The sequence below is a fragment of the Peromyscus eremicus genome, chromosome 8b (genome assembly GCF_949786415.1).
Source record: "Peromyscus eremicus chromosome 8b, PerEre_H2_v1, whole genome shotgun sequence".
Lineage (NCBI taxonomy): Eukaryota > Metazoa > Chordata > Mammalia > Rodentia > Cricetidae > Peromyscus > Peromyscus eremicus.
The window spans coordinates 12408422-12424391 of NC_081424.1; the positions used below are offsets into that span (position 1 = coordinate 12408422).

At 45.4% G+C, this 15970-nt stretch overlaps 1 protein-coding gene across 4 annotated transcripts; it reads left to right on the top strand.

The window, feature by feature from the left end:
* The first annotated feature begins 328 nt into the window (after window positions 1–328).
* Window positions 329–10522, top strand: Gtf3c6 (general transcription factor IIIC subunit 6). 4 transcript variants are annotated; one of them, XM_059272516.1, is made up of 6 exons: window positions 329–508; window positions 853–933; window positions 3192–3255; window positions 3348–3392; window positions 7957–8070; window positions 10180–10522. In XM_059272516.1, the coding sequence occupies exons 1-6, from the start codon at window positions 353–355 to the stop codon at window positions 10488–10490; spliced, it is 771 nt and encodes a 256-aa protein (XP_059128499.1). In that variant the 5' UTR covers window positions 329–352; the 3' UTR covers window positions 10491–10522. The 4 variants fall into 4 exon arrangements, with proteins under 4 accessions (XP_059128499.1, XP_059128500.1, XP_059128501.1 ...); XM_059272517.1 differs by having other exon boundaries at window positions 10183–10522; XM_059272518.1 differs by having other exon boundaries at window positions 329–505.
* The last annotated feature ends 5448 nt before the right edge of the window (window positions 10523–15970 follow it).

Sequence of the window (15970 nt, forward strand, 5' to 3'; positions counted from 1 at the left end):
GGCCCTGGACTTGCATTAATAATCCTGCTTCAGCCTCCTTTGCTGCTGGGATGGACAGGTGTAGGCAGCCATTCCATTTGGCTCGAATTGGTTTTCTTGTCTTAAATGAGGCACGCAGTGTATGTGAGATTTTGTTTCTGAGATTCAGAATTTCAGGCAGCTGAAAGGTCAGGGCAGCCCGAGCTCTATGAGCCACGTTCTCCAAAAAGAAAAAAAAAAAAAAAATCTAAAATTCCCTAAGCTCGAAAGCTCTCAAGTGCGTTAAATCTTCACGTGGCTCTCCTGCGGAAGCCTGGCGCCGCCATCTTGCTTTCTGGCGAGGCGTGTGTGCGTCGTGAGCGGCAGTAGCCGGATGCGGGACGCCGCTGCCCGTATGCAAGATGGCGGCCGCGGGTGGGCGTGGCCAGCGGTGGCGTCTCCGAGTGTGCGGGCTATGGCGGCTGCGGTGGAGCCCAGCTGGGAGGGCGAGGAAGAGGAGGAGGAGGAGGACGAGGAGATAGAGGAGGTTGTAAGCGTGGGTCGAAGGCCTGCAGCGTTGGCGGTCATAGCTGTGCCAGCCCCGGGTGGGGAAGGGAGTGCGGGATGCGGACGGCGGGAGGGAGGCCCGGAGACGGCCCAGGGGCTTTCAGACCCCGGGGCACCGAAGCGGGGTTGGGCTGACCCGGGTTCTAGTCTACCCACTCCACAAGGAGTAGAGGTGGTCTGGGCGGTGCTGCGGGTCAGCTGCACCCACCAGAAACCGGATCCCCTTCTCACTGAGGTGGCCTCGTTGAATTGGGGTTTGGGGCGTTTCTGTCCGTTGTCCCGTGCGCACTGGCCGTATACCGTATTAACTTTTCTTTCTTCCACCAGGAGCAGTTTGTTCTGGTAGAATTGTCAGGAATTATTGATTCAGACTTTCTCTCCAAATGTGAAAAAAAATGCAAGATTTTGGTGAGTCTTAGGATTTGGGGAATGTTGTAGATTTTCTTTCTTTTGAGTTTAGAGAATGTTGTAGATTTTCTCTTCCTCTTCCTTTCTCTCTCTCTCTCTCTCTCACTCTCTCTCTCTCTCCCTCCCTCCCTCCCTCCCTCCCTTCCTTTTTTTTTTTTTTTTTTTTCCGTTTTTTGAGACAGGGTTTCTATGTGTGTAGCCCAGGCTGCCCTAGAAGTTGCTCTGTAGACCAGGCTTGCGTCTAACTCAGAAATCCGCCTGCCTCTGCGTCCTGAGTGCTGGGTATAAAGGCATGCACCACCACCACCCAGCGTTTTTCTTGAAGTTAAAACAAGAATGAAAGTGTTACACTTGTCAACAAAGATAATTATTCTCATTCCACCTTACAAAGCTTAAGGATCATTCCAGAAGAACAGGGTAGGGGGCTGGAGAGATGGCTTAGTGGTTAAGGGCATTCATTGCCTGTTCTTCCAGAGGTCCTGAGTTCAATGGTGGCTCACAACCATCCATAATGAGATCTGGTGCCCTCTTCTGACCTGCAGGCATACACACAGGCAGAACACTATATACATGATTAAATAAATTTTCAAAAACAATAAAACAAAAGAACAGGGAGTAAAGAAAATGCCTGATTCATTGCCTGAATGTGTGGTTATGGTTGGAGAGAAAGTAAAGAGCAAAAGATAGCGTCTTGTATGGAACTTTTGGGGCAGTTTTAGGACAAAAGCCATATCCAGTGCTGTGCCTAACCAGAGCCTGTCTTCTTTCTAGTAGGCCCAGTCTCAGTTGGTACCCAGACTCTGGTCTAAGTGTGGACATGTGTGCAGCGTTGCCCAGCACCCACATTACCCGCTGCACTCAAGGCTCTGCACATCACTACAGGCATGCCTTTGGTGTATCTCCGTTGCTCACACCTGTGCCTCACTCATCAGACTACAAGAAACAGCATTAAAGTAGGCTGTCTTGGTGTGCCCTGTGATGCCAGCACTGGAGAGCCGAAGGCATGCAGATCAGAAGATCAATGTTGTCCTTAATGACAGCAAATTCTAGGCCAGCTGAGCTACCGGAAGCCCTGTCTTTAAAAAACCTAAGAAGCTAGGCAGTGGTGGTACACACCTTTAGTGCCAGCCCTAGGGAGGCAGAGGCAGGCAGATCTCTGTGAGTTCGAGGCCAGCCTGGTCTACAGAGTGAGTTCCAGGACAGCCAGGACTACACAGAAAAACCCTGTCTCAAAAAACCAATAAAATAGGGCTAGAGAGATGGCTCAGCGGTTAAGAGCACCGGCTGCTCTTCCAGAGGACCTGAGTTCAATTCCCAGCACCCACATGGTGGCTCACAACCATCTGTAATGAGATCTGGTGCTCTCTTCTCACCTGCAGGCAGAGCGTTGTGTACATAATAAACAAATGCAAAAAAAAAAAAAAAAAAAAAACCACCAATAAAATAAACCTTCAAAAAAATAGGGAAGAAAACCAGATTTGTCACATGCCTTAGTACCAGCCCTTGAGAGGCAGAGGCAGGTGGACCTGTTTAAAAAAAAAAAAAAAAAAAACCAAACAAGAAAAAAAGAAAGAAAAATAGAAGGTGTGTAATAATTGTGTACACAATAGGTTTCATTCTGATCATCTTATCCATGCCCGTAATATACTTGGTCATATTCACCCTTCCCTTCTCGCCTGCCTTTTCCCCAGTAGTTCCCGACAAGGGCTGATGTAATCGAGGATGGCCTCAGCTAAGGCTGTTCTTGAACTCGTGATTCTCAACTACTTCTACCTTTGAGTGCTGGGATTACAGGTGTGTGTCACCATACCTGGCATTGCTTTTTCTTTCGTCTTCCTTTTTTTTTTTTTCCTTTAACTTACATTTATTTTATTTACTTTTGTGTGTGACTGTATTCATGCCATGGTGTTCCTGTGGAGCTCAGAGGTCAGCTTACAGAAGGCAGTTCTGTACTTCCACCCTGTGGGTTCTGGGGATTGAGCTGAGGTCCTCAGGTTTGACAGCAAGCACTCCGACCTGCTGAGTGATCCTGATGGCCCTTGAGGGCTTTTTTTTTTTTTTTTTTTCCTCCTCAAGACAGGGCTTCTCAGTGAAACAGTCCTGGTTGTCCTGGATCTCACTCTGTAGACCAGGCTGGCCTCACAGAGATCCAGCTACTTCTGCCTCCTGAGTGCTGGGATTAAAGGCGTGCACCACCACCGCCCGGCTCCAGGGGCCTTGTCTAATGATGGTGTTTTATGCCCTTTAATCTTTTGTAGGGAATTGACACCGAGAGGCCCATCCTGCAAGTAGACAGCTATGTGTTTGCTGGGGAATATGAAGGTAGGAGAATCCAGATGCGCAAGCTCCTTTTTCAGATGGCTTTCAGGGTATTTCTGCTCTCTTTCCTAATTTGCCTTCGCCTTTTCCTGCAGATACTCTTGGGACCTGTGTTATATTTGAAGAAGGTGTTGAACGTAGTAAGTCATTGCTATGCTAGACTTAACTTTTTCTGCAGATCGTTTCAAATATACTGTGTGTTTTGCTTTTTGTTTTTTATTTTGTTTTATTGTTGCTTAGTATCAGGTCAGCTGTAGCTCAGGCTGGCTTTGAACTCAGAATTCCCATGCCTCCTTAGTGCTGGGATAACAGCCACTGTACACTACTATGCCGAGCTTCAGATATACAATATGTAGTAAATATAGGGGGCTGGAGAGATGGCTCAGCAGGTAAAAACATGTACTGTTCATGCAGAGGACCGGAATTCAGTTCCCATGTTGGGTGGTTCACAAGTACCTGTAACACCAGCTCCAAGGGACTGGCCTCAGCACATTCCCACATACAGACAGGGACACATACACATAGAAAAAAAGATTTCTACCATGAACATTTTATTTTGACAAAATTTACCGATTCTTAAATTCACAAACTTTGACTTACTTAAAAAAGCAAAAGACAAACATCATATTCCAATATTTCAGGTATGGATAAACTAGTACCACAGTAGCTGCATTTTTACATGCCATAAAAGCCAACTGACATTCACAGTTACAAGTGTACCTGGAGAACACGTGAACAAACTCGTATTTAAACTACAGTCTCTTGTTAACAGATGCCTGTATTTAATGTATTGGCACTATTGGGAGATACAACTTCATGATTGTCAAATTATACAAATCATTTTTTCTACTCTTGATTTGGAAATTGAAAAGTAAGAGGTGCCGGGCGGTGGTGGCGCACACCTTTAATCCCAGCACTTGGGAGGCAGAGGCAGGCAGATCTCTGTGAGTTCGAGGCCAGCCTGATCTCCAAAGCGAGTTCCAGGAAAGGCGCAAAGCTACACAGAGAAACCCTGTCTCGAAAAACCAAAAAAAAAAAAAAAAGAAAAAAAAAAAAAGAAAAAAAGAAAAGTAAGAGGAGTGGAGTTAAGTAGCTTGAAATGTTCCACTTACTGTACAAAGTGCATTATGACAAGGAATGCTAGGAGTCCCCTCTTTTTGTTTTTAAAATTTGAATGTATTAATTTGCATTTGTGTGTATACACGCATGTGAGTACAGGAATGTATATGCCATATCACACATGTGGAGATCACAGGACAGCTTTCAGAAGTTAGCTCTTCCCTTCCACCGTGGGTTCTAGGGTCAAACTCATTTCTTCAGGCTTGTAAGACAATCACTTTTATCTGCCTAGCTGTCTGGCCAGCCCAGGAATGACTCAATTTAAATGTTTTATCAGAGTTTTAAACCTTTAGTGTAAAGAGAAAGTTAAATGATGTATTTACTTGGTATCTAAAAATCTAGAAAATTATAGATTTTATTCAATTAATTCTTTAAAAAAATACATTATGGGTAAAAAATAATAAAATTGAATATCTCAGGCTGGGCATACCTTAATCTAGCACTTGAAAGGCAGAGGCTTGGGGATGTCTGTGAATTTGAGGCCAGCCTGGTTTACATAGTGGATTCAGGTCAGCCAGCATTCTGGTGAGACTGACTCTGTCTCAAAAACTGACAATAAGGATAAGTAATACCTCAGGCTGGTGAGGTGGCTCCAGGGGTACAGGTGCCTGCTGCCAAGCCTGACGACATGAAGTCAACCCCTGGGACCCGCATGGGGGAAGGAGAAGACTGGCAAGTTGTCCTCTGACCTCCACACATGTGCTGTGGCACTCCTGTGCACATACAAACACATAAAACATGTAATTAAAACAACACAAAAGCTAGGTATCAGGTACCCATTTGTCATTTGACTTGGGCTCTAGTTTAAAGTGTGACAGAAACTGCATCTGGTGGCCCAGACTTGTGATCCCAGCTATTCAGGAGGCCAAGGCCTGACTGAGCTACACTGTGAGATTCTGCCTCAGAGTCAGAGTTAAAGCGTAATGGTAGCATGCTTGTGCAGCATGTGGGGAATCTGTGTTCGGTCCCTAGCACCCCAGAAAAATCCCCCAGCATGTGAGCGAAGCCCCTCTGTGCTCAGTTCCTAGCTTACACCCTTTCCTCTGTCTCCAGAAATAATCACTGTTTTGGATTTGGTGTTTCTCTTTCCTGTACTTAGTTTTATATTACATATATGTGTATTTTCAAACTCGAGGCTGGAGTTTAGCTTTGTGGTAGATTCTTGCCTAGCCACATGAATTCAGTCCCTAATACTGCAAAACAAAACAGAAACCAAAAAGTTTTTATAAATTGTAACATACCATACAAGATACTCTGTATTTTTTTATTTAGCTATATTTTGAAGTTTATACCTGATGATATATAATCCAAGTTTATTTTCCTGTTGTGTAGTGCTCTGTTTGGAGACTAATATATTCTGTAGTTTGTTCTTACTGTGAGTATAAGCCGATACTCAGTTCAACTGTATTATAAAACTCTCCATTAGTTAATAGTTACTATTTTTTTTTTATTATGTATACAGTGTTCTGTTTGTATGTATCCCTGCAGGCCAGAAGAGGGAGCCAGATCTCATTACAGAGGGTTGTGAGCCACCACGTGGTTGCTGGGAATTGAACTCACACCTCTGGAAGAACAGCCAGTGTTTAACCTCTGAGCCAGCTCTCCAGCCCTACTATTTTTTTCTTTTTTTCTGTGTAGCCCCGACTGTCTTAGAACTCACTCTGTAGACCAGACTGGTCTCAGACTCAGATTTGCCCTCTCTGTCTTAAGAGTACTGAGATTCAAGGTGTGTTTCAGCACTGCCCGGCTTGATTTGGCTTTTTGAGGCAGGGTTTCTCTGTACACGGAGAATTCTGTTTTGTAGACCAGGCTGACCTTGAACTCAGGGAACTTCCTGCCTGTGCCTCCTGAGTGCTGAGATTAAAGGTATGAGGTACCACACACAGCTAATAGCTACTATTTGTCATCTTCTATGTGTTAGGTACTGTTCTAAAGGATATAAATATAAAGGATATATATATACACACATATATACATATATATATATACACACATATATACATATATATATACATACATACATGCATATATATATTCATTTACTCATTTAATCCTTACCACAGTTCAGTGAGCAAAGTGCTTTCTGTATGTTTGGAAGCAGCCTCAGTACAGGGTGGCCTGGAATTCTCTGTGTATCCCAGGCTGGACTTAAATTCTGCTGTTGTCTTAGCCTCCAAGGGCCAGGATAGGTATCATTTTCATGTTCATTCACAGTTGGAAAAAACATGGGTCAGATTTACCTTTGAATTTAGCTTGGCTGCAGGGCTCACATTCATTTAACTATAGCTTTGCATATGCCAAGGAGCTATGCGTAGCCTCTCCCAGGTGACCTCAGACTTGTGAGCCGCGTGTCTCAACCTTCTGAGCGCTTTGCTGTACAACCATGACTGCCTTAACCTTCCTAACTGTATCGAACACCTCACTATAAAAGTGCCGCCATCCGTTCTTTATGTCTTTGTGTGGATAGGTAAAAATGTCTCCAAACTTTGTATCTTCAACTAGATTGATGAGCTAGGAAAAGAGATAGATTTAATAGGAGGCTGGGTTGTGGCTTCACTCTAGAACATTTGCTTAGCATGTGTGAGGCCTTAGCCACAATTATACAACCCCCCCTCCAAAAAAACACGTAGAAAGAGAGGTGGAGGAGAATAAAAATGGAATGTATGCTATTTTTAACCAAATGAGCAGCTGGAACCACGTGAAATTCTGCGTTTGAATATTAAAAATAGTGGGGCTTCATATGGTTCAAGTAGATAGATGTCATGTTCTCTCTTGACGTGTAGCCAGAGCTCTCGCTTGGCAGAGCAGCGTGTGGAAGTTTCTGGTGTTTTCCATCTTTGGTCCAGGGTCTCATTCTCTCACTTGTGTGGGCCCACAGTCTTTTACAGGTTGTAGTTCTAGGGTTGGGGATTTAGCAAGCGCAAGGCCCTGGGTTTGGTCCTCAGCTCCAGAAAAAGAAAAAAAGAAAAAAAAAAGTTGTAGTTCTAGACAGCAATATCACAGCAGTTTTTTCCACAGGCTTTTCTAATTGGGAACATCCCCACTCAAGCCTCTAGCTATAAGTAGGGCATTTGAGCCGGGCAGCGGTGGTGCACGCCTTTAGTCCCAGCACTCGGGAGGCAGAGCCAGGCAGATCTCTGTGAGTTCGAGGCCAGCCTGGGCTACCAAGTGAGTTCCAGGAAAGGCGCAAAGCTACACAGAGAAACCCTGTCTCAAAAAACCAAAAAAAAAAAAAAAAAAAAAAAAGTAGAGCATTTGATTCTGGTCCTACATTGAGTGATGGAATTGTACACACTGTCCTGCAGGCCAGTCTCTGACCCCTGTTTCCCATGTCAGGGCTTGAGTCTGCCTGCCTGTTGCTCTAATCTCTTTGTTTTCGTGTTCCTGTCCTTACAGCTATTGGTGTCTGGGTCCTTTTGTGCCTTCAAGTGACAATGTTATCTGTCAGTTTTCTGCATGTGGGGCAGGAATTACCGTGTGAACTTCCTGTGCTGTTTCCATAGGAAGTAGTTGAGACCGACTCTCTTAACATGAGTCCTTGATCTGGTGGCATGAAGCCTATAATAAGGTCATTTTATGTCCTAGTTGATCCGGAAGGGACTGACAGAACCGTGCTGAAGTACAAGTGTCACACAATGAAGAAACTCAGCATGACGAGGACTCTTCTGACAGAGAAGAAGGAAGGAGAAGAAAACATAGGTCTGTTGACTCCATTCTTTGAAGATGGGTTTCTTGGGCTGGGAGTGTAGCTAAGTCAAGAGCGTTCGTCCAGCATTTCTGAGGCCCTTAGATCAATGCCTAGTACTACCCGGATGTGGTGGCTCCTGCTTGTAATCCCAGTGCATTGGGGGGTGGGGGAAGGCAGCTGAAGATCAGGAGTTCAAGGCCAGATTCAGCTACTTGGCAAGCGGAAGTAAGATCTGAGCTCAAACACTTTGTCTCGAAAACAAAAAATGTCCTAAGTCCCATATACACACACACACACACACACACACACACACACACACACACACAGAGAAGAAAGTAGGTGATCTTAGTGTAGGCTTTGGCAGTGAGGGATACATGCTATCCAGACATTCCTTGGACTTTTAGAGATCACTATATTAATAAGCCACAGTATATTAAAATTGAGCACTGCACTGGGTGTGTGGCTCTTATGTACAATCCCAGTACTTGGGAGACCAGGCCAGGCTCAGAGTTCTTCTTTTTGCTTACTTGCCACAGACTCCCGTTGCCTTCTGATGTCTTCCCTGCCCCTCTGTTTAGGCTTCCCTCACCCTCCCCTTTCTGTTTTCATGTCTTACATACAGTTTAAATGTGGATCCCACATAGGAGGGAAAGCATGCAATACATGTCTTTTTCATCCAGCTTATTTTGCTTCACAGTGAATTTTAGTTGCATCCATTTTCCTACATATGTTAATTTAATTCTAATTTATAGGTAAATAAAATTACATTGTGTATTACATAAGTACCACTTCTTTTTAGACAGATTGTCTTACCTCTTACAGCCCAGGCTGGGTGGATTTCTGGTCCTCCTATCACCACCTCCCTAGCACTGGGATTACAGTACACACTGCCTCTCCCTTTCGAGGTGCTGGGTGACGGCTCAGGGGGCAGAGCTCAGTCCTCAGCACCCTTGCAGTGGCCTGTGCCTTTAACCCCAGCACAGGGAGGTGGACACAGGACAGGCTTGCTGCTCAGTCAGTCTAACTGAATCGGCGAGTTCCAGGTTCACTGAGAGACCCCTTCTCACAAAATCAGGTGCAGGATGATTAAGGAAGACGTCGCATGTCTATTTTTGGCCTTAAACACACATGCACATGTATGTATGCACACATATACCACATACAAAGAAATTAAAGTTTAAAAATTTTAAAGTTGTTATTGGCAGCAGGGGGTTGTGCAAATATGGACGTCAGAGAATAACCCTGGGGTGAGTTCGGCCATCCCACTGTGGGGCCTGGGAATCAAACTTACGTCAAGCTTCCATGGCATGGGCTTTCCCCCGCTGAGCTGTTCTGAAAGTCCCACAAATATTAAGTAAATAAATTGATAGGCCGGGAATGGTGGCCCTTGCCTTTAATCCCTAGGCCGGAAATGGTGGCCCTTGCCTTTAATCCCAGCATTCAGGAGACAGAGGCAGACAGATCTTTGTGAGTTTGGGGGCAGCCTGATCTATATAACGAGGGCTACATAGTGAGACCCTGTCTCAAAAAATGAAGATAACATAAAATAAAATTATTTTAAAGGTGAAGATACTTCGAAATGAACTTGAGGCGAGTAAAGCTATATCCTCCCTATATTTGTTTGTCCTGTTGATGGATCTTTAGCATGGTTCCGGATCTTGGCTCTTGTGAATACTGCAGCCATAAACATAGATGTGCAAATATCTCTGTGCTGGACCGACTTCACATCCTTCCCTATATCAAGGAGTGTACAGCTAAACCATACAGCAGTCCTCTTTTTTTTTGTTTGTTTGTTTTTCGAGACAGGGTTTCTCTGTGTGGTTTTGGTGCCTGTCCTGGAGCTCTCTCTGTAGCCCAGGCTGGCCTCGAACTCACAGAGATCACCTGGCTCTGCCTCCCGAGTGCTGGGATTAAAGGCGTGCGCCACCACTGCCCAGCGGTCCTCTTTTTTTAAATAAGGCATCGTTGTACTGATTTCTGTAGTGTTGTACAAATTTACGTCCCCACCAGCCCCGTGTAACAGCTCTTCATCTGTGCCACACTTGTTGTTGGTTAAGAAGAAAATGTACTTACTGAAATTTCTGTTTCTTTCTTGTTTGTCCCGCTTACCTCCCGCCCAGTAGATGGCGTAGAGTGGCTGCAGATGAAGGATAATGATTTCTCCTACAGACCCAACATGATCTGCAGCTTTCTCCACGAAAATGAAGACGAGGCTGGAGTGCCAGCTGCTGATAAACCTGTGGAGGTGGAAGACCAAGAGATTCAACTGCAGGGTGGCACCGCTGCTGAGCAGACACACGCAGAGCAGGAGGAGGTGCAGCATTTGGAAGCAGGGGACCCTGGGCCTCCTGGAGATCCCCCTGCTGAGATGGAAAGTTCTGTTTTCATGGGAATTCAAGATGGAAATGTTTCTCTAAACAGCCAGTCGTGAACTTTAAAAAATTACCCTGTAATTTTTTACCAGCTTGCAGTTGGCTCGTCATTTTCTTGTTACTGTTGGGTGAACACACATTTCCAGTTTCGTATTCAGTACACTAGAAATTTTTTACTAGAATCACGCAGGAGCAGACAGAAATTCAATTTTTAAAAATGTTACTTAAGGAGATGGAGAGATAGCTCCATAGTTAAGAGCACTGGCTGCTCTTCCAGAGGACTTGAATTCAATTCCCGTTGTGTATGTGGCAGTTCAGATCTGATGCCTGCTTCTGGCCTCTGTAGGCACCAGGTTCTCCCCTACCTCTCGGTGGGGTCTGGGAATCAAACTCAGGTCATCAGGCTAGTGTAGCAACTGCTTTCCCTGCTGGGTCATCTCGCAGCCCTCTGTTTACATACAGCCCCCCTGTAAAAGTACCTCCTGTGTATATGTGAGTGTGAGTATGTGTATGTGAGCGTCTGTGTGTGTTCACCACAATCTGACCTGGTGCCCGAGGAGGCCAGAAGAGCAGTTTGCGTTAGAGACGGTCGTGAGCCATGTGGGTGCTGGGAGTCGAAGCCCCGGCCTCTTCAAGAGAGGTGAGCCTCTTAACTGCTGAACCCTCACTTGTCCTTCTCCTCCATCCTCACCTCCTTCTGTTTCTGAGACAGAGTTTTGTATGCAACCCCGACTAGCCCTGAATTCCCCGGCCTTGTGACTGTAGCAAGTGTTCTTGAACTTTAAAGTCACGGGCACATAGACACTATGGAGGGCAGAAGCAGCAAGAGAGAAAGTAGGATTCTGAAAACTGATGCTGCCCTGGACTGCCATGAGTTAGAGGGTCAACAAAACCCCTTCCGGAAAAAAGACCTCGAGGCGGTTTTGGGTTTCATTTGAGATTGGGTCTCACTATGTAATCCTGGCTGGCCTGGCATTTGCTATGCAAACTAGGCAGGCATCAAACTAACAGATCTGCCTGCTTCTGTCCCCTGAGTGCTGGGATTCAAGAATTGCCACCATGCCCTACTGATCTTGAGTTTTCCTTTCAGTACTTCAAGATAATAATAGAATGTCAAGTATGATACTAGCACTATTATGCTTAAAAAAAAAAATGGCCCCTTGACTGGAGGTATAGCTCAGTGGTAATTGATTACCTAGGATGTGTGAGTCTGGGTTTGATGCTCAGCACCACCCAAACCAAAAAAGTATCTGGACAGGAAGATAGACAAGTGTTATAAATGCCTATTAAACAACACGGTCTGGCTAGGCGGTGGTGGCGCACACCTTTAATCCCTGCTCTTGGAAGGCAGAGGCAAGCCTGGTCTACAAAGCAGGTTCTAGGATAGCTAGGACTGTTACACAGAGAGAACCTGTCTCAAAAACAACAACAACAAAAAAACCCCATGATCTGGAGAGCTGACTCAAGAGTGCATGGTGCTCTTGCAGAGGACCCGGGTTCAGTTCTCAGCACGTATATCAGGCAGTTCACAACTGCCTATAACTCCAGCTCTGGGAGATGCAAAGCTTCTTTTGGACTCCTTGGACACTTGCATCATATGTTCATACACACACACACACACACACACACACACACACACGTGCACATAGTTTTTTTTTTTAAGTCTTGAAACAAAGTCATAGGCTTTTGGAAGCCTGGTATGGTGACCTGTAATCTCAGCTAATTGGGAGGCAGAAGCAAGACTTCAAGGTTGCAAAGTGAGTTCAAGTTAAGCCTGGATACTTGGGCTTAATGAGACTGTCAAAATACCTATATAAGGACTAAGATTGTAGCTTACTGGTAGAGCACTTGCCCAGCATGCTTGAGGCCCTAGGTTGAATCTTCAGTACCACCAAGGGAGAAAATAGCCATTAGAAAGATGACCTGGTCAGGGCGTGGTGGTACAGGCGGATCTCTGAATTAAGTGCCAGCCTGGTCTATATAGTTTTGTCCAGCCAGGGAGACATAGTGGGTCTCAAAAGAAGCACATACATGCAGTGTGTGTGTGTGTGTGTGTGTGTGTGTAACTCACATGGGTGTGAGCCACCTGATGTCAGTGCTGGGAACCAAACTCAGGTTCTCTGGGAGAGCAACAAGCACTCTTAACTGCTGGCCTCAGATTGCCAGGCTTGGCAAGAAGCACCTATACTCCCTGAGCCATCTCTTCAGCCCAGCCATGGTTATTTTTAAATTTCATGTTACACTCTCAGTTTTACTTTTTACAAAATTATATATCATAGTTGGCAGCCAATGAGTGATATGAAAGGATAAAAAAATCTTTTTGAGCTGAGTGGTGGTGGAGTACCACCTTTAGTAAATTTGTTGCAACTCTGTGGGTTTGGTGGGTTTTGGCACCAACAATATAAGTTTTGTAACTCTGGGGAAAGGTGTCCTGACTACCTGGGGAGTCAGGCAACACCTTGAGCTGCTTAGAACAGCTCTGATAGCTGGAGCTGCAGAGACAGCTCAGCCCTGGAAGGGAAGTTTTCTGACTGCTTGGCAGTCAGGCCTGGAACTGCTTCAGCGGGGGAAGGGTATCCTGACTGTACGGGAGTCAGGCTATACCTGGTGTGGTGGGGGATGGTCTCCCTGCAGGATATAGCAATCCTGCTCCTCTCCTGGAGAGCTGTTGCAGCTGAATTTTGCCCAGCCCCCACTTAAGGGGGCTTCCTAGCAGAGCTCTGCTTCTCCGGCCTAAGATGTTGCTTCTTTTGCTTCACTCTGCAGAAGGGGAAACCAATGCAGAAATGTAGCAATCTCCTCCGGCTCTGGAGAAAAGTGTTACTTTTTCAGCTCTCTCTTGCTCTGTCCACTGAGGGACATCTCAGCAAGGATCTTCTCTACGCTGGTGAATGAAGATCTTCACACCCAAAACTCTAAAGAGATTGACTTGGGAAGGAGGAGTTCAGGAAAATAGCTGCCTCTACCAGGGTGGAGAGAACAGCCCACAACTGACCAGGCAGGGCAGTTTATATAGGATGTCCAGGGGGCGGAGTCAACCAGTGATTGTTTAGATTTTTTCTGCCCAGGGATTGGTCAGTTTTGTGGGCTAGGGACAGAGATGGCCCTGATTTCAGAGCCAAACTGTGTTTTTTTCACTGGCCTTTCTTGGCTTTTTGACACTGCCTCTAAGGCCAGGGCACATTTCTTTCACTGACTCTGATTCTAGGGACCAAGAGTGTTATTTTGGTACTAGTTTCAGAGTCAGGGCATGTTTCCTGGGTTCTGGGTTTGGGGATAAAGTGTTCATTTCTCTGGCTCAGGTCCCAAACCCAGGCTGTGTTTCTTTCCCTGGTCCTGGGCCCCAGGGCCAGGGTGCTACTGTCCTGCTCTGTGATTGGTTGGTTTCACAAGTCAGTTGGCTAGGGGCTGAGATGGCTCCGATCTCACTGAGCCTGGGGGGTGGGGGGGGGCAGGATGCTACTCTGTGATTGGTTGGTTTCACAAGTCAGTTGACCAGGGGCAGAGAAGGCTCTGATCTCACTGAGTTGCTTTAGCCAGCCCCCTTTCCCTACATTTAATCCCAGCACTTGGGAGGCAGAGACAGGTGAATCTCTGAGTCTGAGGCCAGACTGAAGAGCGGGGGGGGGGGGGGGGGGGGGGGGGGGGGGGGGGGAACTATTCTGATAGTCTATTGTTAATTAGGTCCGGAGTTAGCAAAACAACAAAAAATCCCTGCTTGGTGGCTTCTGCCTATCACCTCAGCACTTAGGAGGCTGAAGCAGGAGGATTGTGCAAGTTTGAGGCCAGGCTAGATTACAGTGTGAGATCCTGTCCCCTAAAAAGAGGGACAAGAAACCAAAACCCATTGTTTCTCCCAAGACTAGAAGCTGTGAAATATTAACAGATTCTGTTAATATTTTTTCATTTTGCCTTTTTAAAAAGCTGGTTATGCCCCTGGAGGAAAACTCAACTGTTTCTTCTAATCTTGCTCCCCTCAGTACTTCACTTTTTACTTCAGATGTATGGAGTTTCCATCACAGATTAGTTCCCTGGAGGACACCTGTTCAATGTCCTCCATCTTAACGCAGTTCTGATGCTGTCAACCTGGACCTAATGTCAGATCTCACCGGTTAATGGCTCAGTCCCATGGGATTGCCCCATCTCATCTTTACATTCCAATCTCAAGAGTGAGTTCCCCAAGTTACCTACAACTTAGGACTTAGCTACAAATTGGATGTTCCCACAATCCTTTTCTCACTTTCAACCACTTGCTGTTAAAACAGCTCATAGAATTTAGAAAAGGACCTGGAAAGTTTGTTTACTAGATTTATTGCTTATTTGTTTTGAGACAGTGTCTATATAGTCCAGTCTGACCTTGAACTTGTTGTGTATTGAGGATGACCTCTAACTGATCCTCTTGGGAAACAGCCAGATGGAGAGACTGCATAGAGCCAAATCGGGTGTTCTATCTCTTTTCAAAGCCACTCTCCCAGCACCTCCACATATCAAGACAGAAACTCACAAAGTACTGTTCTCTGGAGCTTTTATGGAGGCTTCATTATTAAGCATGGTTGGTAACTGACCACATAATAACTCCAGTCCCTTTACCATTCCTGAAGGTAAGTCAAAGTGAGGTTGAAAGCTCCAGTGTTTTTTCTTCAATTTAGTGCAGTAGTTTGAGCCTAGGGCCTTGTGTTATATAAAGTGCTATACCACTGAGACAGCCTGGAGAGCTCCAGCCAGTCCTTACCCTTAATCTATTTAGAAGCTACCCTCCTGCCATCATTTATTCCAATATGCAAAAGATATATTTCCTGGAATGGCAGGCCACGCCTTTAATCATGGCAGGATATGCATTTAATCTCGACTGTCTATAGGGAAAGGCAGCAGCATAAGTTTCATATCAGCATGGGCAATAGCTCTACTCCAGCTTTGGCCGTATTCCAAGATCCTCCCTCTAAAACAGAACACACAAACACACAGACCTTAATACAGTAAATTAGGTGCCAGGTAGTGGTGGCTCATGCCTTTAATCCCAGCACTCGGGAGGCAGAGGCAGGTAGATCTCTTGAGTTCAAGGCCAGGCTGGTCTACAGAGCAAGTTCCAGAACAGCCAAGGCTACATAGAGAAATCTTGTCTCAAAAAAACCAAAAGAGCAAAAATGGTGTGGTGGCAAACTCCACATGTTTCTGTCACTCAAGATGCAGAAACAGGAAGATCACTGTGAATTCAAGATTCTTGTGGTCTACATAGCAAGTTACAGGCCAGACAAAACAATGTCGGAAAACCCTGTCTCAAAACAAAACCCAAAACCTAGTAAGTTAAACTCAGACGTAAGAGAGCACACTGAGATAATCAGTTCATACTATGTATAGTCAGAAGAGGCAACTCCATGAAACTGGATTAAAGATTGACGGTGCCATTGGGTGGATGGGTAGGTGAGCTCTTTGAAGTAATAAAAGTATATTGAAATTAATAGTGGTTATGGTTCCACGTTTTGTTTCTTTCTTAAAACAGGTCTCCTGTAGACCAGGCCAGGCTGGCATCTAGAGCCCT